Here is a 25,733-nt window from a genome sequence, read left to right as displayed (position 1 = left end):
ATGATGATGATGATGATGATGATGATGATGATGATGATGATGATGATGATGATGATGATGTTTATTGATAATGTCCTTTTCACCGAAGGGTGGAACATCAGACATATAAACAAAATAATTTGTTTCACTTTGGGTATTATGGAGGGTAACATTTGATGTTCCATCTCAGACAGCAAAGTGTGTTTGCATTTGCATTGTGTATATAGTTCTTCAACCACACATCTAATTTAGATTATATGTTTTCTCTGTTCCTTATCTCAAACTGCTTTTTACTGCACTCAGTATGGAAAGTGCGACTTATATGGCAGGACAATGCTCTTGGACTGAAACTTCAAGGAAGTATATGTGTTACAACCAACTGCACCTTTCTAAGTCTAGAATGTGTTTATAGGTCACAGTACATACGTGCGAATTTGTTTTGTCTCAGAAATATTTTCCCTTTGACCCTTTGCTTAGTCCTTCTTATAAAAAAGATTAGGCATACTTCCACTTCAAAATGTTAGATGCCTGTAAACATTCTCTACTGAAACCATTCTTTTCACTTTGTACAAAGTTAGTCATAGGACTTTGCCAAGAGGGCTGGGCTGCTGGGGATATTGGATTAGTGACCTTTCCTAGGATGACCTATGAAATCCCAGAGTGGCTTTCACCACAATCCTGAGCCAAAGTTTTCTGTTTCTCTTGGCGCTCTGTGTGACTGTTTGCACACTCCCTTTTGTCATCATCCTTTCCCTGTCAAGTTATATTTTTCTTTACAAAGTTTGGCTCAGGAGGACCGGGTTGGCCACAATTTCTTTCACTCTGTATTTTATGGCATTCAGATCGGGATCCCTTTTGCTTTGAGTGGCAGATGTTTTTATGCACTGAAACCCCCCAAATCATGATATAATATATAATATCTGTCTGCTTTTTCACACATATCCCTTTTCCCTCTGCAACTGTGCCATGGCATTCAGACATGTTGATCTGTTTAATGCTGATGGGGCAACTTGCTCTCATGCTCCAGATTAGATCACTGCAAAGATACCATTTTCTAAAAGTCTTTAGAAGAGCAGATATTACTATTTTACAGGACATCTTTATTTGGTGCTTTCTTTGGAATGCTCTCCTTTGCATATCAAATTCAAAAAGCTGGGGGAGAAATAGCCAAAATGTGCAGTCCCTAAAAATAGCTTTCAGTACATAGCCAAAAGCTTAAGTCTTGTCTATTTATTAACCTTTTCATGGAGGAGATTTGAGTCCCTTTGTACATGTATGAAATAATTGTGCAGTTAACATCCATTTTGAAAACAGCATTTAATTTAGACTTTTTAAGGGAAATTGGGCTGTGATTCTGTAATGCACTTATCTACACAAAGAAAAGCCTGCATTCAGTGCATATCTCTAGTTTATGAGGATTAAGCCTACTTTGTTTTGGCATGGGTATATAGTAGCAGCTCCTTCTGATGTAATTCTGGAATGAGGAATTGTGGCGGTAGCAACAGATTTAATTTGCCTGCTGTTTTCTCTCACTGTGGAAAACCTATTAGCTTCTTGGTATATCATTTTCTTCTTGAAAAAAAGATGTTGTTATTCTTTGAGGCCATTATCACTATTGGTGTTGTTTTAGAGGCTGTACAGACAGGCCATTAAGGCTGACCTGGGGGCGGAGTTGGGTTGTGGCATCCATACAACGCATGCCCCGGCTCCACCCCCAGGCTGGACCGATGCCGTACGCCGCACCACACAGTGCTCCTCTGGCACTTCGTCTAGATCAGGGGTAGGCAATCTTTTTGAGCCAGGGGCCGGGTTGCTGTCCCTCAGACAACTGGGGGGCTGAAGCCAAAAAATAAATAATTAAATAATTTTTTAAGAAATTAAATATATAAATAAACCAGGACAAATGTAGGACAAAATTTTCAAATGGAAGACACTTTTTTTTAAAAAAAAATGGAGGACACGTGAAAAAATTTGCTGATTTTTTAAAAAATGTTAATATAAATGCATGTTTCTGAGGCTTCTATAGACAATTGCCCCCCAAAGGCTCCGGCGGCAATCGGTGGCAGGACCGCGCTGGGGCCAGTCCCAAGGCCTTGCCGGGCCGCATCCGGCCCGCGGGCCGCAGGTTGCCTACCCCTGGTCTAGATGATGCAGTGACAAAGGAGTGCCAAAAGGCTGTAGTAACAACCACGGTGTCCTTTCCATAGTACAGAAAGGAGCTGCTTTTTGTGGCTCTCTTTTGCGTTGTGGAAAGGCCAGATCAGAGCCATGGCGTGTGGTTGCCGCAACCCCAATCTAGTGCTAAAAGGGGTGGTCTGTACAGCCCCTTAATTTCTCCACATTTTGATAACTTCCCATATACATTTTTTTTTCTATAAACAAAAAAGGCTGAGGCCAGAGATAAGAAAGTTAAAAGGAAAGGGTTAACACATTGAATTCATTGTTATCAAGCTACAAAAGCCATTTCAGTTGCATGTATGTGTATGTGGCTATTTTGGGTAGAAAACAGCATTATCTGTGCAGAAAATGCTATTTCCTAGGAAATAGTCTTTTCCACTCAAATCAATGCAAATTTTGTACAGGATATGTCCCAACGCAAAGATTTTAGTCAGTCTGAGAACCTTTTCTTCAGGGTTTCTTGACACTCAAGAAATATGTTTTTTGACTATTTGTCAAATATCTCTGGACACAGGAAGTTCATCATGCCTTTTCAAGCTGTCTGTATTACCTGTGACAGAAATCTTTTAGTTCCCCAGTCCTGAAGGACTAAAACAAACAAAGTAAGTTGGATTGCAAACAATCCAAGACCTTGGATAAAGAATCACTTGGATAACATATTAAAAAATTGGTTGTTTAGTACAGTGCCCATTTAAATAATTAACAACTTACTTAATGGTTTGAACTTTAGCCAATTTAATTAATAATGAATTCAATTAAGTTACCCTCTTTTGTTGGTAAATATCTAACGTAATAGTTGTTAATGTATTTTAATATGTCCTGATGAAAGTCCCCCCCAAATCCATTTATTTCCACAATTTGTGCCTATGTATCATATCAGGACTAAAAAAAAAAAAGAATAGTGTGAATGATGATGCCATGAAGCAGAAGGCAAAGGCCCTGGCTGTCAGTAGGCTGCTTCCACTTGTTTGTTTGTTGTTGTTAATTGCCATCAAGTCAACTTCAATTATCATGATCCTATGTATGAGAGACCTCCAAGTCACCCTGTTATTCACAGCCCTGCTCAGATCATCCAGACTCAGAGCCATGGCTTCCCTGATTAAGTCAATCCACCTATAATGTAGTCTTCCTTTTTTCCTATTGTCTTCAGTTTTACTAAGCATTCTTTCCTTTTTTAAAGAGTCATGACTTCTTATATATCCATTGTATGATCCATTTGGGAGAAATCCAAATGTCTTCCTTTATGGTGACATTTAGATTCACTTGTGTCAGTAAATACCCCACAATAAAAGAAGTATACTTTTAATTTTATATAGTTGTCATTTTTTAATTTTATTTTTATTTTAGCTTATGCTTTCTGGCTATGGGGTGGAACACACTTGATTTTGTATGCACAAACACTTCTTTGGGAAGGGCCCTTTTAGTACCCAGCAACACACTGGAATTCTCAGAGATGGATTCAAGATCTTCTAGCTCTGTTTTGCTTGCATGGTATACAAGAGTGTGGGTTACAATGAATTAGTCTCATCTCCAAGTTCACCCAAGTTCCAAAGTCATCGACATCTCTGATTAGGATGCATATATATATATATATATATATATATATATATATATATATGCGCGCGCACACACACACATATATACATACAGTGGGCCCTTGTTATCCGCTGGGGTTTGGTTCCAGGAGCCCCCGTGGATAACAAAATCTGTGGGTGCTCAAGTGCCATTAAATATAATGGAAATGGAAAATGGTGTTTCTAAAATAAAATGGAAAATCAAGGGTTGTTAGTTGGAATTTATACTTTTTAAAAATATTTTCAAGCTGTGGATGCTTGGATCCATGGATAAAAATTTCATGCATAAGGAGGGCTAACTGTATAATACCAAACTTCACTTATAAGGCTGCAAACTGACTTTAATGAAACTATTGGCCCACTCAGTCTGAATTTTCAAGGTGGCTCAGTGTTGCTTTTGTCAAAAGAATGATTCTTCATTGTTTTCAATGTAGTGGGAAAATCTGTGCTGCAATTTAACTTTATGATTTGAGCATCTCTTGCTATCTACATTGGCAGGGAATTGGGCTTGATGACATGAGGCCCCTTCCAGCTCTGTGATTCTATGATTCTTCAGTAATCAGCTTCACGTTTTATTCACACATTTTAGCTGCCAGAAACCTTCCAATACCAGCCTTCTTTGGGAGCATGCACAATAACCATTTCAGTGAATAAAGTTAGCATAATTCCTGAGGTTGGACAACCAGGATACATGAGAGTAGCCATGAAAGAACTATGGGTGTATTTTCCCAAAGAGTTTTAAAACCTAAAAAGTCCCTTGAACTTCAAGGTTCAGCAATCCGAACGGTCTGCTGCCCTGACATAAACACAGAAGTATATTGAGTAATGCTTCAGTAGATGATGATTCAGTTAAAAAGAAAAAAGTATGGGTGTCTACAAACCCCAGTCAAGAGAGAAAGCCTTTTGTGTAACCTTTACTAGAATAATAGCTAAATGATTGCAGAGGTCAAAAGGAGCCATTACTCAAAGGGCAAGACAGATGCTTCCAATTAGGAAGGGCAAAATGCAGCCTTCCAGATTTTGTTGGCCTGAAACTGCCATCCACCCTACCAGCATTGCTAGTGGTGAGGAATGCTAGGAGTTGCGATCCAGCAACATTGGAGGACCACACACTGCCATCCATGTTCTATTCTTGTAGATTTGCCAGTACATTGTCTTTAGAAACACTGGTTTTTACTTTGTACTTTGTTTTTCATAAGTATAACACATGCAGTTTCTTCCCAACCTTTTCCCTGTGGCTTCTCTGTGCATACGTCTTATAACAGACCCAACATAAGCTGGTTCGCAAAAACAAAGACAAACAAAACTATTTATATTTCAGTTACCATTTCACACCTGCAGCCTAAATGTAAATTTAGATCTTAGCTTTAGTGTGGGCAGCAATATTTAAGGTAAATGGGACTCATAGAATTCTGAGCCTTCCCCCACGAAACATTCAGGGACTACTGAAATTCACAGATGGGATCGGGATGTGAACCTGGATTAATGTTTTATTTGTCACAGCACAATCTCACATCTAATGTTCCTATTAAGAGGGGCTGTAGTTGAGTTGTAAGATACAACATTGCTTGGAGAGGTTCTCATTTTAAGCGTCAGGTAGAGTATAGTCAGTGTGGTGTGGTGGTTTGAATGTTGGACTAGGGCTTTTGGAGACCGGGTTTGAATCCTATTTGGCCATGAAACCACCTGAGTGACCTTAGGCAAGTCACACTCTCTCAGCCTCAGAGGATGGCAGTGGTAAACCCCCTCTGAAGAACCCTCCCAAGAAAACCCCATATAGATTTGTTTTAGGGTCACCCTAAGTGGAAGGATTTGAAGGCACACACAATAAAGGGTGAGGAAGGATCCTGACTATGCCATAGAAAGCTGCAGCTGGTGTGTTGACTGTACTAGGCTAGGTAGACCAAAGGTTTGACTTACTACATGGTGCTTCTTGTTAGTAATATTGATTTACTGGCCTACTTCACAGAATTTTTGAAAGCCAAACCCATAAAGCACTTTGAATCTGCAGCCCAAATACTGCAAGGATGGTGACATCAGCAGCCAAAAGGGATTATTTCTTTTGTATGGAAGATAAGCTAGCTGACCATCAAGTCCTAATACTTGTTTTGATCCAAACCACATGCAGTCGCAAACTTCAGAGATTTAGATCAACAGTTTAGTCTGTGGAGTTTACTAATTATTCCTTTGGAGATGACTGGCAATTTGTTTTGGTTTTCCTATTCCTATCACTACACCACGTTAATTATGATATTATTAAATGCTTCCAAATGGTCCCCCCCCCCCCATATAAACAGCTACTGTTCCCTCAGGGTTATTATGAATAGAAGAGGTCAGTATAGCAAAGAATGGGAGGAATGTCTGTATTTTCAAACTGTCCTAACAATCTATGGTTATTAGAAAGAGCTGTAAACTCCTTTATGTGATTATCTCCAAAATAGACAAGAAATGTTTGAGAGATAAGAAGCTGCTTTGTGCTGCATCAGATTGGCCTGTTACAGACGCCAAAATAAAGCTGCTTTGGGTCTCTTTGGAGGTATGTATTTAATGATGCTGGGTCTAAGAGTCCGGAAGTCGTGCCAAAGCCACCTCCATTCCTAAGCACTGGAGTGCAGCTTTGGTGCAGCTTCCGGTTCTTAGGGTGCATGCATCATTTAATAGCATACCTTCTAAGAGACCCGAAGCAGCTTTATTTTGGCAGTCTGTAACAGGCCATGTCCTTCTAGCCAAGTAGTATCCTCTCTGATTAGGTGCAGGTTTCAGTAGCTTGAGGCAGGTTTGCACAAAACCTAGAAAAAAATCCTTTTTAGATTACAACTCCCAGACCTGAGCATGCTGGTGGGGTGGATCTGAGAGCTGTGTCGAATAGGATTAGTGTTGGGTTCACTCACTTGTTGTTGATTTAATTAACCTGTATGCCACTTTTCTACTACAAATAGCATTCAGAGAGGTTAACAACAGCAACATATTAGATAAATGCAAAATTATAATCAATAACTTAATGCAATCCTATCTCAGTTTGAAAATCGCCTTCTGCAAACACATCAGGTTGCAACTGAAAGACCCGTCTGAGTAAAAACAGAAGTTGGACCAACTACCAAGAAGGACTCTCTTGAATTCCCTTGAATATTATTCTAAAAGAAATGTGCATCCCAGATCAAGTTCAACTTATAAAACTCTTGGAATTTTTTTTGTTTTGTTTTGTTTTTGCTTTGTTTTCATTGTATTCATACATTTTCGTATCCTTGATGAGAAGGTGTCTTGACACATCAAGAAACCTCCTTAATCCTTAATCTGGAATTGAATAATTAATTTAATTGGAAAGGGGAAATGAAATATATAGATAATAGATCTCTTTTATTTAATTTTTATTAACACATATAGGATGAATGATGAAAAGAATTTAAGAATAAGACATCTGGGGGAGGGAGGAATCACAAACCACACATTGATGGAAGTAGAAAGTTAAATGTACAATTTGTTTCTTATGACAGAATGTGAGAATGGCCCGTTATAGGGGCACTAAAGTACGGAATCAGTCTGTACTAGGGTTAGGAAGTGTGGTGCTTTCGCCCGCCCTAACCCTAGTACGGGCTGACCCGTACAAAATGGTGGCGCCTCATCTACATGGGGGCCGCCATGAGGATGTCACAGCCACGCCGCCTTTATCGGGGCGGCGTGGACATGAAGTCCTCGCTCCACCCAGGGCGCATAGTGCGTCCTGAGCACGGAGCAGGAAGGAGCTCCGAAACGGAGCTCCTTTGGTTTGGTCCGCTGGGCGCAGCCTTCAGATGGCTGCACCCAGTGGAACAAAGAGAAAGGGGCCAAATGGCCCCTTCTCCTCTTCCCGCCGCCGCAGTGTGTCTTGGGGCTTGAAGCCCCGGGACACCCCTTTTCAGGCTGCGGGGAAGGCCTTTTGCCGCTTCCCCGCAGCCTGAAAAGCGGTGGATCGAGGCCTCAGCGGCTGCCGGTGTAACCACTGAGCCACGATACTCCAGGGAAAGGGTCGAGTGCAACGCCCCAAATGGGCGGTCTGTACCCGCCGATGAAAGGTTGGAATGAATGGGAGGGTATTTGGGAATGAATGGTTGAGATTTATGTATTCATTATATACATAATTTTGTGTTATGAAACCTAAATGAAATCTAGATAAAAAGTATCTCTGCCCCATGAAACCTTTTAAGGAACTGGTCAACCATCAGAAGATTGGTCACATTTTAGAACTTTTCTTATTGGAAAAAATGCATTAAAATATCTCTTGGTTTTATGTTTTTAAAAAAGCAAAACCAGTGTTTTTGGCCAAAAAAAAAAAAATCAAGGCCTTTGGACATGATTGCACAACAAAGAAGGGTTTTTTGCGCAAACAAATGTTAGGGAAATAAAGATTCATATTGTGAAAAACAATTCTTTCTTAAGCATCCTGTCCTGTTGATTTCACGTTGCTTCCCCCATGACATTTCTATCCTGTGTTGTTGGTTTCTAATTTGAATGCTTTTGTAATTTCCTTATTGTATGGAGTTCAAGACAGTAATTGTTTTATTTTTATTGCTTGTCTCTCCATGCTTTATGGTTGGTGGTGGGTGGAAAACGTAATGATAAAGGAGGTGTATATAAAGGGTCTGTATGCAGGGCATAGAAAATATGTTTCCAAACACTTTATTTGAGTCTCAGTTCAAAACTTCCACTGTGCTTTGGACTAGGGTCTTTAAACTCAGATCTTATTCTCTGAAATGACTGTCAGAAGGGGGTGGGGAGAGGGTTCAGTGTTCTGCTTTAGTAATGTTGGAAGTAAATTCAGTGCAGCTTTATTGACTTTTATGAGAGCTCTAGAATTACATTGATGTAATTTCAAGTCCGTTTCATCCAAGGACATTTATTTGAGCGGTGATCTACTTCTGCCTCCCACACAAAGGCTAACATTTAGTTCATTTTCAGCTATGATAAATTATTTGCATCAGAATGCTGACTCTCTAAAACTGAGATTTGGGAATGTTATTTATGCTAAAAGTATTAATTCCTAATAGTTTTTGGTCTCCTGCTTCTACTGCTTCTCGTCTTGCTCTCATTTGGATCTATCCTCTACTACATCCCATATGTGGGCCTTTGGCGCCTGAAAGGTATGATTTGTGTTTTGATTTTCCTAGCCAGTTTGCTGACTCCAGTGACTGCCATTGGCATTTGGCCAGCTGCTTGTTTATTTTGTTAACACTACCCAAAATTTCATAAGACATGGTTGGCTTTTTCCTCCTCCCCTTTCCTTTTTTTTTCCTCCTTCCTCCTTCTGTTTCAGTTACCAGTGGAAGAAGGCCTATTTACTCCTCGCCTCATCTTTTAAAAGGTTAAGTTTAAATGAATTGCAAGGCAAAGCCGTCTGTCGAAGTTCTTTTCATCCTTGCGAAAAAACACTTGTTTTTCAATGTGCTTTCAAATTCCCCCACAAAGTTTTTCCTTTTTTCCCCAGTTCGGATCTTGGGCACTAGAAAGCGATGAAAAACATGTGTAAATATCCCCAAGGAATTGTATTCTTTAAAAAAAAATAGGTTGACAATTCGATATCCACTGGACACAATTGGCAATTCTACTTTGAGAGCAAGAAGCTTGCTGTCTTGAAGCTTGTCTAACTAAGCTTAGAAAGGCCTCCAAGCTTAGCAACTAAAGTTTGGACAGAATCTCTTGTGTACTTGTTATAAACCTTCTTCCACCCAGGTGGACTAGTAAGAGCTCCTCTGCGAATCTTGCTTATATCATGAGCATGGAATGTTCTCACCGCTCTCACATAAGAGGCCCTGCCTAAACTTTAGCTGCCTTAAAGGCACTGTAAATGGAAAGAATATAGCTTGATAGAGACGCAATGATGTGAAGGGTTGTTTTAAGCTATATCTGTGTTTTTGTGGAAAACATTCATGCATGCTATCCCTACCACAGCTTGGAAAAATTCACTCACTAGACTCCCAGAATCCCTAGCCAGCATGGGTTGGCTCACATATGCTCACAGCAGGGTAGGCTGGTGGCTGCCGGACCATGGAAAGCTCCAAGTAAGCCAATGTGATTAACCAAATGCTGGAGGTGGGCTGAAAATTTGGTGAGTTCCTTCATCCTTTTATTAAGCCATGAATGAGAAAGTTGATGTCAAAGAAGCAAACCTCTGGCCTAAAGCGATGATGGATGATGATGTGATGATGATGATGATGATGATGATGATGATGATGATGATGATGTTACGGTTGTGTTACACAGAGGGGTGGGATTATTATCATTATTATTATTATTATTATCATCATCATCATCATCATCATCATCCCACTGTGTAACACAATTGGGGCAGCTTAGAACAATTAAAACATACATTCCCACATTCCAAAATCCTGCCTCCCTTAGAATACAATTAAACAGTTTGCCGTTAAAACATAGCTTAAAATACAACTTAAAATAATGGACAAACAAACAGTAACTGCAACCAAATCAGGGAATAGCAAGTGGGGCTTATTTTGGGGGGCCTGCTGTAAGAGATCTGTCTTAACAGCTTTTTAAAAGCTGTTTAAGGTGGTAATGTGATGGATCTCCTCCGGCAGGTCAGTCCACAATCTGGGAGCGGTTACTGAAAAGCGCCTTTGGGTGCTAGCAGACAAACTAGTTTTTATAAGTTGCAGCGGATTCTTCCCAGAGGACCTGTGTGCGCAGGGTGGATTATATGGAAGGAGGCAGTCCCGGAGGTAGGTTGGACCCAAGCCATTTAGGGCTTTAAAGATAAAAACCAACACCTTATACAGGGTTTCGAAACTATTAGGCAGCTATCTTCTGCCTATCTTCTGTTGCCTAAGCTTTAACAAATGCCAATACTGAAGCAGTAGTAGAGCAATATTCAGTGGTTTTTCATTATTTCCATCTCACCCATCCCAAAACAATCACACATGAATGGTGTATATAAAGAAACCATCCTGGTAAAACCTTCAGCATTTTTTTAAAATGGTAAAATGCAACTTTTTAAAATAGCCTATCTTCTGCTGCCGAAGCTGCTTCTTGGTAAGGTGTTGCAGCAGGTACTTTCCTGTCATGAGAATAAAGTATCTGTGAGACATTCTGACTCAGGTTGTGCTGGTCCCAATCGTTCTTCTAAAATTCAGTCCCATACCTTAACTGAAGGGAGATATCAGACCCAGACTGAACTTGGAGATCCAAGGGGTCATTCAGACGTCTTTTTTTTTTTTAGTACGTTGATGCGAATCATCTCACTCACACATTAGTTATTCAAACTATGGAACCACATCAATGCAAATCTCTCACACGTGCAAGCATTCGAATAAAGATGGAGTCAATGTGGTGAATGCACTTGGAATATGTTCAAAGCATGCAACATTTTATTCCAGGTCTATTCAGGTCTACTTGCATTGGTTATTCGCACTACCGATGATGCAGATCTTTTTTAAAAACTCGGGAGGGGGAGGCCTGGAAATAATATCGATTATCTCAGATTAAGTGGGTTCTTGGAAGCACCCCCCCCCAACAACTTAATCGAGTTCATTCAGGATATGTGTGAACAATTAAGATTTAACCCGGATTCATCCTGGATTACTTTCACAGTGTAAATAACCCCTTAAACACACTATTATTATTATTATTAACCTTTATTTATAAAGCGCTGTAAGTTTACACAGCGCTGTACATCAATTTTTTAGTCAGACGGTTCCCTGCCTACATAAATTATCCACTTTCTTAAAAATAAAAATAAAGACTGCTTTAACTCACCTGGCTCAATGCTAGGGAATTCTTGGAACTGTAATTTTGTGAGACATTTAGCCTTCTCTGTCAGAGAGCTCTGTTGCCACAATAAACTACAATTCCCTGGATTCCCTAGCACTGAGGTGGTCTCAAACTAGATTATTTCTGCACTGTGTTTTGTACCTTAGTCACGACCACAACAATTGAAAGGGAGATTGTTTGGGATGTGGAGTGATCAGGTGGCTATTTTGATCAACACTGGTAAGAGAAGGCACTTCTATACATTTACCGTGCGCCCCATGTTATATGCGGCTTTGAGCGTATGTGCTCAAGCACCGCGGGAGCGTGTGGGGCGCAAGGGGCAGTGCGTCCCATTCAGCTCACACAACCCCCTTTCAAATGAATGGGGCTCAAGCATAGGTGGAATTCGCCTTACGCTGGGGGGTCCAGGATTTTATCTGTGAAATATTGGAGGGTACTTAGAATTTTGGGATTTCAAGAAAGCTAACAATAATTAAGATATCTGGAATGTTAATATATGAAGATTCTAATAATAATAATAATAATAATAATAATAATAATTTGAATTGTTACATTAATTGATATCAAAGCCTTGTGCAGTACCTTTAAGCAGGATGGACCTGCTTAGGGAGTTCTGTTGTAGCATGGAACTAAAATACTCCTTTTAAAAAATTCCAAAGGGTTTGAACTTGTGCTATGTATGTCAGTTTAATACTCAGCATCTTAAATTAAAAGAAGTCAGCTTACTCATGCATGCAACTGCTCGGAAAAGAAACAGATCTCCTGTTAACTCAAGCAGTATGTTAGCTGTGCTATAGTTTTTTTAAAAAAGAAAGAGAAGAAAAGCGCTTGTATTTTGTCAGAAACTGGGGTGTTTAGGCTGAACTTTTCTGATCTGCAGATGGCCATCATTCTACCACATCTTGTTCACTCTTCTACTACTCTCAGCCTACATTGCTCAAAAAATTCCTATCTTGATCTGGAAACATTTTGTGTTCTCTTTGCATTTACTAAGATGTCAGGTGGGGGTCCAAAATGCACTGCAGTAACCATCCAGTTTGAGACCACTTTAACTGCCCTGGCTCAATGCTGGAGAGTTTTGGAAACAATAGTTTTGTGAGACGTTTAGCCTTCTCTGTCAGAGAGTTCTGATGCCACAATAAACTACAATTCCCAGTGTCCCCTAGCTCTGAGCCAGGACAGTTAAAGTGGTCTGAAACTGGATTATTTCTGCAGTGTGTTTTGGAACTTAAATATAAATATTTAAATCACACCTATATTTCTACATCCATTGAGGGCTTTTAGCGTGGCTTGTAATTAATTCAGAAAATATTTTGATTTTAATTGTGGAAAAGGTTGCCAAATAAAAGCATCCTAATTAAAGAATCAGCATATGTTCACAGACAACATTAGCAACTTCTCAAGTTACCTTACATTTTCTTTTCAAGTAGGCTTTTAATATGTAACTGCACCCAGGTAGGCTTCTTATTGGGATGTTTGCTTGGGTATGTTTCAGTGGATTTATATTTTTAACTTAGTATTATTAATGATTTTACATTTTTTCCTGGTTACATTAATGTGGTATTTTAATTGTGTTTTAAAATTGTACTGTGTTGTTGTTCTTGTTAGGTATCTTTTGTGAGCCACTTTGGGTCCAATTGGGGAGAATGATGACATATAAAATGAGTAAAGAAATAGGTTGGAGTAGCTGTCCTAGACTAGAATGGTCTATTCTGATGGACCACTGTGCGTCAGGACTTCAGTTAGAGGACTTTCGTATCACCCACTGGTCTAACAGTCCTCCAGGCGCATCATCTTCTTTAATGGAACCTGGGATGTTCTGCTTGAAAAGTGTATATTCTGCCACTGAGCTATGATCTTTCTAGCTTTAGTTAGCAGTGGGAAACCATGATGCATATTTTGAAACATGTAAAGCTTCTCTTGAGATGTCACTGTGCCAGAATGTACATTAAAAAATCATACTACAGCCAGTAATTCCAGTTTTTACTTTTGGAAGCTCAGTTCAACACTGACATATTTATGCCTTAGAACCATATAAATGACCATTGGCAACAAAATAATATATTTTTATGTTGCTCATGTGTTTGTTTTATTTCTACAGCTTGTAACATCTCTGCAGACACACCATCTGATGTAATTTATATCTCCTAGAATTCAAAATGGCTGACTTCAGAGACCTATTTCTGTTTGCGCATCCATCAATTATTCATGGCCGTTAGCAAGTGATGAGTGGCATGTTTGAATCAGCCACAACAAAGTAATCAATATGAGTAGAAACGCAGGATTTGCAACTAGTTTGACTGAATCCAGTGTTTAAAGTCATTCAAAGGTGGACAGTTCAACACCCTCTGAAGCAGTCTCTTCCATTGCTGAATAGCTCTTACAGTAAAACATCCTTTCTATTGTTTAGGCAGAATGAGTTTTCTTGTAATTTGAATCCATTGGTTTGTGCACAAGTATCTGGAACAGCAGAAACAAAATTACTCCATCTTCTACATGACATCCCTTCAGATATTTCAAGATAGTTATCATGTCACTTCTCAGTATTCTCTTCTCCAAGCTAAATGTACCCAGGTCCCTCAGTTGCTCCACATTACATAGTCCTTCCTCCTACCTATCTTAATTCTCTTGCAAAAACAGTTAGTAGCGGAGAGCTGAGAGTGCTATGGTGAAGGTTTGGGTGGTTGCTGATTTTCAACTGAATTTGGTCTTTCTATGATTTTCCCTTAATTTCTCAGCCTTTTGACATTGTACAATTTGCTTATCATATCAGTTAATTAAAGCAATAATCTGTGTTTATAACTCAGTGTTTTTTTAGTATGAAAATTTGTTCTTCCTTGCTACTTACACCTCAGTTGTGCCCAATAATTGTTGGGTTTCTGATTTTTTTTCTTAATTTGATTTAAAAAAAACCACAACTATCTACTAGTACTGCTTACTTGCCAATGTTCAACTTTGATCTGCCAAAAATCACATTTATTTTATTTATTAAATGCATATGTTATTAGAAGGCACATTTAAATCATGTTGTGAAGCAAAGCCATTGATCACCTTACTGAGGTGTATATAACATTTATTGTATTATTAATAAACACTATTGTTGTTGAGCATTAGTTTAATTTAATTGTGATGGATCTCTGCAGCAATTATAACACAAATCTTTAATTTCTCTTTAGTATAATTATTTATTTACTTACTTTGTTTATATGCCACCTTTCTCCCAGGCTGGGACCCAAGGCAGCTTCCATAACAAATTTAAAATGCTTACAAAAAGTTTAAAACCAGTTTTAAAACACCACATTAAAGCACTATAATACTGATTAAAAATTATACAGAATTTAAAAACAGATAAATTGAGTGATATAAATCCAAATGGTGCCTACACAACATGACTGATTTCTCATAGCCCTCAGTAAGGATGATGGTAGTAAGCGCAAATTTGTTTCCAATGTCTGGAGGGCTTTATTTGAACCGAAAGAGCAGATGCAGCCAGGAGGCAGCTACACTTTTACTGCTATGAAAACCCTTGAAATAGAAGGGAGGACTTTTGAAGCACCACAGAAAAGGCAGAGCACTTTCTCTGACCACAATGAAGTAGATCCAGATCCCAAGATTGCTATCTGCCTTCCTTGTATGCAGAAAATGAGCAAGGTAAACAGGTAAAGCATTATTGCACCATCAACCATTCTAACACCAGGGGCCCTTTCACACTACACAATTATAGTGGTATGTTGTTGCTGTTATCATTGTTGTGCGCCTTCAGTTTGTTTCTGATTTATGGCAACTGTAAGGTGAACCTTTCATGGGGTTTACCAGGACTGAGAGTGTGTGACTTGTCCAGTGTCACCCAATGAGTTTACATGGTCAAGAAGGGGATTGAATCATGATCTCCAGAGGTATAGTTGTGGTTCAAACCATGTCACCACACTGTCTATACAGTCCGTCCTTGCCTTACACGGGGGATCCATTCCAGATCCTGCCGCGTAAGGCGAATTCCACCTATGCTCGAGCCCCATTGGAAACAATGGGGATTGTGCGCGGCGGCGCAGTGGCGTGGCAGCGCGCGGGGCGCAACGGGCGCGCACGCCCATTCAATTGAATGGGACACGCCGCCCCTTCCGCCCCGCACGTGCCCTGCGGCTTGAGCACGTATTCTCAAGGCCGCGTATGGTGCACCCGCGTATGGCGCAGGCACGCTGTATTTCACTTTGACTGCTATGGCAACATTCTGCAGAATTCTGGGTTTTGTAAAATTATGGGAAGACCAGACTTTGCTAATAAGTCAAAATGCAACTGGCACGAGAAGGGGACAAGAGGAGTAAGATGGCAAAACATTCACCACAACCCCCAGAAGCAACTATTACTGGAAGTAAAAAAGAAAAGTTGTCTTCTAGAGCACTAATTTTAAAAGGTGCTGAAGATAGCTGTAGACATAGAACTGGTAACTTATGGCGGCTAAAGTTTTGTGGGTTGTAAATTTCAAGATAGAAATAACAGGGGGAAATGTCATAATTTTAGCTCTGTTTGGATTGCTGCAGTTGTTATGTCAAAGGTCCATTGGAACATTCAGAGAACTGTGAAATTTTATGAATCTGAACAGTCTGCACATTACTCTGGGAGATGTGGGTCAGTTTGTGTCAGAAATTGTAAGGGACAGAATTTGTAAGTGACTATAGCATTGCTATAGTACATTAGCATGAGATTGCTTTGGCTGAATATATGCAATCAGAAAAGCTACATTGGTATGCAAAAGTTGTAGTTTATTCAAGGAGAATGATCAGTGGGAGACAGCTAAATCATAAAGAAATCTGAAAAAGAAACTAGAGGCTATTATGTTAGGCCATAAAGCAAATATTTCTGCTCAGCCACATCTTTTGGCTATCCAACAGGGTTATGAATTTTAGCTCCCATGCTCATCTTTCGGAGATGCTAATCAGTTTCTCTTTCGGAATGAAGATCTAAGGCAGGGAGAGACAACCTGTATCCCTAGGGCTGCCTGGAGACTTTGGCCTAGTTTCAAAAGTTGTCTTCAGGCAGGCAGTTGAGTATTCTGGCAGCCTGCTGGATGTGGAGGAAGGAGTGGAAGAAAGAGAGAAAGAGAAAAGGAGGTGGCTGAAAGAAGGAGAAAGGGGTGACTTTACCAGTCCTTGATTTTGGCCCTGTCCTCCATTGCCTTAAGCCCTTAATGCATTGCTGATTGCATGTGGCTGATGGCAGACCTTGGCGGGTTATAGACCGCCATTTCGGACATCCTCAGTACGTCCCATTTTAAAAAGGGGGCGTCTCTTCTAGACGCCCCTTTCCCTATCACGGACTCAGTCCGTGACAAATGGCAGCGGCCGTTCCACACGGCCGCCGCCATTTTTACGTCTTGGACGCATAGCATCCAGACGGGGCACGGCGGTTATGACATCGCGGGTGAGCCATGGGTGCCTCGCAACGTCATAACGGCACCACAGGAAGAAGCTCCATTTTGGAGCTTCTTTTTTGCTCCGCGAGGGAGTCGCGCGGTTTGTATGCTGCGACTCCCTCGCAGAGCAAAGAGCAGCGCCGGCAGACCACCGCAAAGTGGCAGTTTATAACGCCTCCATATGCTCTCTCTCTATCACTCTCTTTTTCTCTCACACACTTTCATTCTTGCTCTCATATATGTGTATCCATGTATACATACACATTTACATATACAGATCTAAATCCTTTTATTAGTCCTGAATAAACTCGTATCATCTGTTGGATTTATCTACCTGTTCGCTCACCATTCAACCTACAAGATGCCACCCATATTGTGCATGTTCTTGTAGCATGTACAGATGCGTGCGTGTGCATCCGTACATGTGTGTTAGAAAGAGTGAAAAAGAGAAAAGTGATTAACAAACAGAACTGTTATGTTTTGGCTTCCTCCTTCTTCGATTACTAAAGATGAAATACACACACACACACATCTACATCTTAACATGCAGGCAACCACACACACACAGATATATGTATGCTTAGCAAATGATCCATTGCCTGTAAAAATTGGTTCAAAATGTGGTGTGTGTTTTTCATAGTGAGGGTTTTAACAACAGCAACAACAACAACAATTTATTTCAGTCACTGACCAGTATAAACGCAGTGAGGATTTATAGATAACACTTCTTTTGGTCAGTACACTTAAATATTAAAACAAAATTCTAAGGTTCTGTTCTTGTTCATTCAGTGAAAAATAGTTGGACACCCAAAGTGCAGCATTCACAGTGGGCAAAAGTATAACACTTCTTCAAGACATTTGAGGATGCAAAATTTTCAACTGGAGTCAATTTCAGAGAGTTGATGAAGTTGCAGACAAATTATGGAGTATATTCCTTCTCTTTTATTACCTCAGGAAGTAAAATACATCACATAGGAAGTATATCTAACAGTTTTCAACAGTCTGAATTGCCTTGTGTCTGGTTTAGCAACTGGTAAAATGTAAATAGAGGGGATTGAGAAGTGAATTACTTGGAATAATTTGTAACATGCTTTCCCCCCCCCCCCTTTCTTTTTGTGGATATAGGAGCTGTGAAGGACGAAATATCAGATACAGAACATGCAGCAATGTGGTAAGTGAAACCTGATTATGTTTTTATACTGTTACAGTAGGTTGAGACACCTGAGTCCTGTCCTAAGAGAATGGTGGAATGCAAATATTCCCCACACAGGAGGTATACTTACATATCTCTGTAGGGTCAATGTGTCCATCCCTTTTCTAAGAGAATCAGGAGGAGAAGAAACCTGGACTTCCTTGCTCACAATTTCTGCCAACACATTTACCTAATTTTTAATTGATTCATAATAAAATAAAAAGTGCTCTACTATGTCCATCTAGTACAATTCCAGACATTCAACATAATGGCTGTGATTATATGGACCACTGAGCTTGAAAAAGTTACCTTTTAGACTACAGTCCCCAGAATCTCCCCAGCCAATTATTATTATTATTATTATTATTATTATTATTATTATTTCCCGCCGAGCCCTGCAGATCGAGGTGGGATTACAGCAGTCAGCAAATTTCAACAATAAAAACATATCAAATACATAGCGTAAAAATATACATTACTGTCAATACAATACAGTTGGTTGACTCTCCATAAAAAACATACAATAGTAACTTTCCCAACATCTACTGCTAATTTAAGCTATTTTAAACCACTTTATTGTACACAGGATTTTGCTGGGAAGTTGCGCTAGTCTTTGCAGTCATCCTTTGCTCTGGACATGTGCTGTCCTGATTGACACCAGTCATAGGGATATTTGATATATATCAAGCTGCCTGCTGCTTTCTGGATTGTCTTCCAGCTGCAAGGCACTTATGTTGCACCAGGACATTGAAGAGAAGAAGGAGGTTAATTTGTGTTCGTCCAGAGATATACTGTAGCTGCATGGCATACAACATGAGAGAAAAGAAAGAGAGACTGTCAAAGCTGATGGGCTTCAAATTACTCTCACAGCTTTGTTTTGGTTTGTACAAGAGCAGGCACAGCACGCTGGCCCTGCTAGTCTCTGCTACCTCCAGCCCCAAAAGGAAGTGGGGTGTTATAAGATGCCTGGGGTATTTTTTGCATGAGTTTGTTATTGCTGGATCACCCTGCTGGGAAGCTGGGATTACACCGAAGTTGAAGCCCATCTTTATAGGAACAGATGAACTTTTCCAACACAAAGAGTATTTTTCTCCCTTTTCAAAATGTTGTTCTTAGGATATAGGTTCAATCCTCTGGCTAGGATACTGAAAGCATTTGTCTTCAAAATAAAAGTGCACAGATCTCGGTCCAAAAACAAAGTCAAAGGGATACCGTAGAAGAGAAAGCCATGCAGCAGCTGCTTAAGCTTGCCCTGTGTGACACCTGTACTTTGGTTTCTAGCCTCCAGCCATAGGTTAGGCTTTCATTTAGTAACTATTCTTTCATAGCCCTCTCTAAATCCAAGACAACAAAGGGCTTATAAATGTGGGCATAGCCATGTGATCTGAGGTTACAGATGGCGACCTCTCCATAGGGGTAAAATATTCAATGGCTGCTAGTAATACAACTGAAAGCTTGGGTGCATCTGTACTGTAGAAATAATACTTTAACCACCATGGCTCTGTTCTACAGCACTCTTTGGCAGAGAAGACTAAATATCTTGTAAAGCTAAAAATCCCAGGATTTCATTGGCTGTTGTAGTACTTAAAGTGATGTCAAACAACATTATTTCTGCAGTGTACATACAGCTACAGTCACCATGAATGTCTTATTAATCAGCTACCATGGTCTTCATTTTTCCCCAGTCACTCAGATTGTTGATCTGGGGCTGGGGGGAACCCTCCTGTCCACCCACTTACCTAGCTACTCCAGGAAATGGTGCAGTAGTACCAGTACAGAGAAGGGGATAAAGATAGATCTACCTCCCTCCCTCCCTCCCTCCCTCCCTCCTTCCCCTGCCCCAAATGCTGCTATTATGTCCTTTGTGTGCTTGGAAACTGTGTTTCCCAAGATTTCTGTCAAAGAAAATGAGATGAAGATAGTGCCTTCCCTGATATTTCCCTCTTGCACCAGCAGCCACATAAAGGGGATTGGAAATTGGGGGGGGGGGGGGGGGTTCAGACTCAGATAAATTCCCAAGTTACATCCAAATTGGGCTCTTAGAATAACTAGAAAGGGCTACATAATCCAACATCTGTCTTACAGGGACATACAACTAAAGCACTACTAGTAGATGACCATCTAGCCTCTGGCCCTAAGGGCACTTTACTCAATTGTTGAACAGCTCTTACTCTCAAGAGATTCTTCCTAAAGTTTAGACTGTCCTAATGTTATAATACTGAGAACTAATCAAGACAGCTACTTAGTGGGGTTCTTTTTCGTTCAGTTTGCTGAGCCCACTACCAAATTGAGCTATAGAAGAAACTGGAATGGTGGTTGTTGTTGTACTCATATGTATTCTGCCTTTCTGTCAGAATTGGGACTACTACATCACACTGGCCCGCTCTGCAGTTGCTCGTCCTCGGTTTAAAGCATTTATTTATTTATTTAGTATCCCATGTCTTGCCCCATGCAGGGCCCAAGGTGGGTTTATAGCATGAGGTAATCAATTATTATCATTTATTTATTTATTTATTTATTTATTTATTTATTTAGAGTATTTGCACTCTGCTCTTCAGCTAAAAAGGCTCTCAGGGCAGCTTACAAGTGGTTAATTTCATGGTTCCCTGCCCTCAGCCTTATAATCTAAAAACACATGACACAACAGGAGAAGGGAATGAAGTGGGGAGGAGGTTCAGGTCCAGCAGTTCTTCTCTCCCTCTGAGGCCTGGACCAAAGTAGATGGACTGGAGGGACAGCTTTGCTTCTTAATCTAGGCCAGGCCTGATGGAGCTGGGCCTGCATTCCCCCCCCCCCCCAAGGTTGGATGGCACCAGATGTTAACATCAAAATACAACATCAAAGAGCCATTAAAATTAAATAATAAGCTATCGTGTTAAAAAGGAGCACTGGGTTAAGTAGTCTAAAAACATAATAAGTAGGGAGGGACAACACACACACCCATGAAAATATGCAGTGCTAGTTAATGGCCAAATGTTTACCTGAATGAAAAGGTCTTTGCTTGCCACTGTGAAAAAATCTTCAAAAATTCTAGCTGAGGATTTATTATGTGCAAAATTCACTTGCGCAGGTTGTTTTGTTTTTTATTTTTTGCACAGAAGACAGCAGTGTCTTCTGCACAGAGCCACACTTCCTCTGCAGAATATCCTATTTCTGTGCAGATATAATGTTTTCTGCAGGAAAAAAAAATGTTTCCTTTGCAGAAAATTCTGTATTTCAGGATTTACTCGATGCAAAATTCACACTTTTAAAAAAAGGAAAAGAAAAGAAAACAGGGTTTTCTGCACAGGAAACAGCATTTGTGCAAAGAACCACATATGAATTTTGTGCAGAATAAGTCTCATACTACAAAGATTTTCATTAGTCTAGCATTCTCCCTGTCAGGTTTCCCTACACTTGTGAAACACATTTTAACAACATATATATATATATATATATATATATATATATATATATATAATGTCCTTTCAAATACTCATCCAATTGTATGCAGAATGTGCTGCAGGGGCATCTTCTGCTTTCCCTATATAGCAAAATATCTTGGACCAGTGTGTAGTATTACACAGATGACAATTACAGTGCTGCCATTATAGAAGAAAATTCATTTATTTTTTTCCTCCCCTGTTTCTTTTAAAAGTTAAAAACTGTGTGTATTAATGGCTAATTGACTAGGAAGTTAATGGCTAGTCGACTGAGCTCTGAACCAAGAACTCTGTGATTCAAAACTTGGCTCTATTATAAATGCTCAGGGTGTCCTTTGGCAAGTTACTATCTGTCAGCTGCAGGCCCCTCCCATCTGTACTACAAAGCTAATAATAATGGCCTACTTATAGACTTGCCTTTCTTTAATTAGTATTTCTGTTTTTCTGGTTACGTGGAACTCTAGAAGAAATGGCAAAACAATTAAAGAGTATTGTATAGATTTGCATGTTTATTTCATTCATAATTGAGTCTGAATGGCTCTCCTAGCAAAATGGTCTTGCATAGGTCATCAATAGCAACAACAAAACAAAAATTTAAAAGGCGAAATAATAAGGGTCTTAAATATGAACCCCAATTTATCCACAAGCTGACTAATGTACTTTTATTGTAAGATGTGTCCCATGGAACAGGCCTCCCAACCCAGAAACCTCCAAATTTTGAGGTTTTGAACTGCCTTCACCCCTTGCCAGTGCCACTGGCCATTGTGGCTGGTGATAATGGATTGTAGTCCATCATATCAGGAGTTTGCTGAGTTGGGGAAAGCTGCTGTACACACATGAACTAAAATGGTTAGATAATCTTTCCTTTTAAAGAATGCTTTGTGACCTTATGATTCTTTTTAAGTAAACGTAATGAATAATTAAACAGTATTTTTAAATACTTATTTCATACCTATATCTTTGGGGAAATGTGATTGCATATTGGGTACTTTGAGTTGGTAGTACCTAATACTTTCTCATTTTCTAGTGTAATTATGAATGAATTGACTGGGGCCTATAAATGGCTATTTAGCAAGACTGTCAATCAAACATTTTTTAGATACATAGTTAATTCTTTTGCTTAGAGACCAATGGGATGATGGAACTATGCATTAAGCAACCAGCAGACTCCACATTAAATCATTTCTCCAAATAATATAAATGAACTTCAAAGAGCACAATCTTTCCAGCTAATCAATAATTAGATGACATAGGAATATGTATATATGTGTGTGTGGAGTTTGGCATGCTCTAAAACATTCACTTTCTGATGGTACTGATTATAAGCTCAGAGAGCTAATCTCTCTTTTTGCAGAGAAGATAGAGTTTTGCACATCCTCATGGGGAGAAAAAAGGGTTTTTTTCCCCTGAGTAAGGGTAGAGGATGGGGCACCTGGAAATGGCTAGACTATCATATGTATTATCATGTTTGGGATATTTAACACGTAAATAGGATGAAACAGAAGCAGGTGACAGGACAAAAGAGAACAAGATGTACCAAGGAGCCAGGTTATATTAGGTCCCATCACTTGAAGTTGGCAGATAACAATAACAATAACAAACTGTATGGAGCCTTCATCTAGCTGTGTCAGCTACTGGTTCTAATAGTTGCAACGGGTCATGAGAGCAGGTCCAACCCAAGAGATTTTGGAAGCTGTGGCAAAGGCACAAGATGCCCCCTTCCCCATTTCATGTTCAAGGTCTGACTGGATTAGATGCTGAGTTTTACTTCAACACAAGTGATAGGACATCTTTTGCTGCACTTGAGAGGAGCAGGTTACTTCAGGCCCTCAGTATCTGCTCAGTAAGGTGCTATCTCACACTCCATAATACTGAGTCCAGGAGAGCCTGCTGGCTGTGCTTCTACTGCCTCTACTACTACCTCTGGCTAACTCTGTGTCACAGTATTTGACAGCCTCAGGCAACAGAGAGGACAAAGAAGGAATTTTGTTGCAGTTGCCCTTCACTGTGACTTTTGCTTGCTTCAGGAATTATCTGTGTTGAGATCAAATAATCAAGGGACGTGTGTGGTGTTGAAAAGGGAGGTACTATTTCCCTCTGTCTCCTATTTTCCATTTGCTTTTTCCTACCATTACAATTATAATCAGAAGGGAGACAGACAATTACACAGGCAACCACTTTTTATTGTCTGTTTAATTCTGTGTTGGAGGTACCATAATGAATCGTTGCCATGCCGGTGTCCCTTTCACGGTGCCTCTTAAAATCCTGGCAACAAGCACTGCAATCACAGCAACTAAGGCTTGTTTATTCTGCAAGAGCCGAGTCTTAGGGGTTTCTTTCTATCTGCCAAGGGGGAATTCAATACTCCATTTTTTCCTCGCTCAAAGAATCTATGGCATGTTGTAAGAAGCTGTCATGGTTTGCAATGTTCTTGGAGGTTAATTCTGGGCATTCAAGCCACCAGCCGACCCTTTGTTTCAGGTAGTCACAGCAACACTCTCAACCTGGACAGCTGTATGTGTTCACCTACTCTGTGAAACATTGTTTTTTCTCAATAACATATCAACAGTTCAAGATCAATGCTGACATATATGTTTCATAGGCAGTATTCTGAAGCGTCTTGTGGAGAGAATGATTCCACTGTCTTCGCTATGGAATCAGATGTTACCCCCCCCCCCTTTGCAGAAAATTATTAGCAGTGATAGGTGCAGGCTTTTTAATGTCTTCTGGTACATGATGACAACACAGAGGAGCGTGAGGATGTTACTTTACAGTCAAGGGCAGAGCAACCACAAGTTCCAGTGCCCTCCCATTGTTTTGTGATGGAAGAGTTACCTTTTCTTCTTCCCTCCTCTTGGTTGAAGTGGCAAAGGGAACAACTGTGCCAGTCCCAGTGTGGTGTTGTATTAGTCTTTGGGCATATCAGGTTTGTGTGATTTGGATCTGGAGGATCCATGGCTGCTCCTGATATACCCAGCTTTTTAGCCTTGCAAGCAGAACTTGTAGTCCTGCTTGAGCAGGAGTACCAGAGGGCATCCATAGATGTTGTCCCTCCAACTGAACAATACATGCCCAAAGACTAATACAGCAAGACTTCCTGAAGCCTATTAACCAGATTTGGGGAAAGTGCAAAATGTCTCCTGAATTTGGCAGTGTTGTCATACCTATAATTAGGAGTATTTTTGCCCCATTCTCACCTGCACCCCTTGTTGGTCATACTTGTGGCATTGGTCCCAAAGTTACATTGTCCTCTGGGACTTCCTGAGGAGCCCAGGAGATCAGTGAAGATTTTGTTGTTGTGTGTCCAGCTCCAGAGATGGTGCTAGATTCTTCTCTACCATCACCACCACATATCCCCCCATTTCCCACCAACCAGTAAATGATCATGAGGAAGGAGAGGTGCCATAGGTCCCAAAAACATAAAGTGCCTTCAGCAAAGAAGTTCATCTTCTTACCTCTTTGCCCATTTAACTGAGGAGCAGCAATGTTGTAATCCCCTGGAGACTTTTTTTTTAGTTCCTTGGCCTCACTTAGGCCCCTCTTTAAAAAATTATCCATTTTAAAAAAGGAGAAAAATTACTAACAACCAGAGGGGTTACCCAACCAGAAGTTGAGTTCCTAATGTTTGGGGGTAGGTTTTTTGTTGTTGCTGCTGCTGTTGTTGCAGTCTGTGAAGGATACCAAGGTCCAAGGTTGGCCTTTGGACCTCTAGAGCTTGCCTACCATTACTTAGGCCTGTTACAGACAGCCAAAATAAAGCTGCTTCGAGTCACAGTGGAGGTATGGTGTTTCAATGATGCATGCGTCCTAAGAGTCCAGACACCACACCAAAGCCACGCTCCAGTCCTTAGGGCTGGAGCGTGGCTTTGGTGAGACTTCTGGACTCTTAGGACGCATGCATCATTGAAACACGATACCTCCACTGTGACTCGAAGCAGCTTTATTTTGGCTGTCTGTAACAGGCTTTAGTTTAGTTATTCAGTTAACAAGATACGTTTATTGTTACATATTTTAAAGTAATTTGTAGTTTTTCCTGAATTTTGAATGATGTGTTATTTTAAGTTTGTTCTTTTAGTGTCCAATTTCTGTCACCATCTCTCTGTGTAAAGTGGTGGATTGTTTAAAGAGAATTAAATGTGAGACTGCTGGTTGCACCACTACAATGGCAACCTGGCCTCTAAACAGTATAAGAAGAGCAGGTTGCTTTAATCTAACCC

General features: G+C 40.1%; 1 protein-coding gene across 1 annotated transcript in view; it reads left to right on the top strand.

Moving 5' to 3' along the window:
• ADAMTSL1 (ADAMTS like 1) overlaps nucleotides 1–25,733 on the top strand; it is a 628,141-nt gene that overhangs the window by 352,221 nt on the left and 250,187 nt on the right. The window contains exon 4 of the mRNA XM_042452391.1: nucleotides 18,028–18,073. Coding sequence (XP_042308325.1) covers nucleotides 18,028–18,073 — 46 coding nt within the window. The remainder of the gene's footprint in view (nucleotides 1–18,027; nucleotides 18,074–25,733) is intronic.

Source organism: Sceloporus undulatus, chromosome 2 (genome assembly GCF_019175285.1).
Source record: "Sceloporus undulatus isolate JIND9_A2432 ecotype Alabama chromosome 2, SceUnd_v1.1, whole genome shotgun sequence".
NCBI classification, from domain to species: Eukaryota; Metazoa; Chordata; class Lepidosauria; order Squamata; family Phrynosomatidae; genus Sceloporus; species Sceloporus undulatus.
The sequence above is the reverse complement of the archived record's forward strand: the minus strand, read 5'-3'. Positions and strand labels throughout refer to the sequence as shown.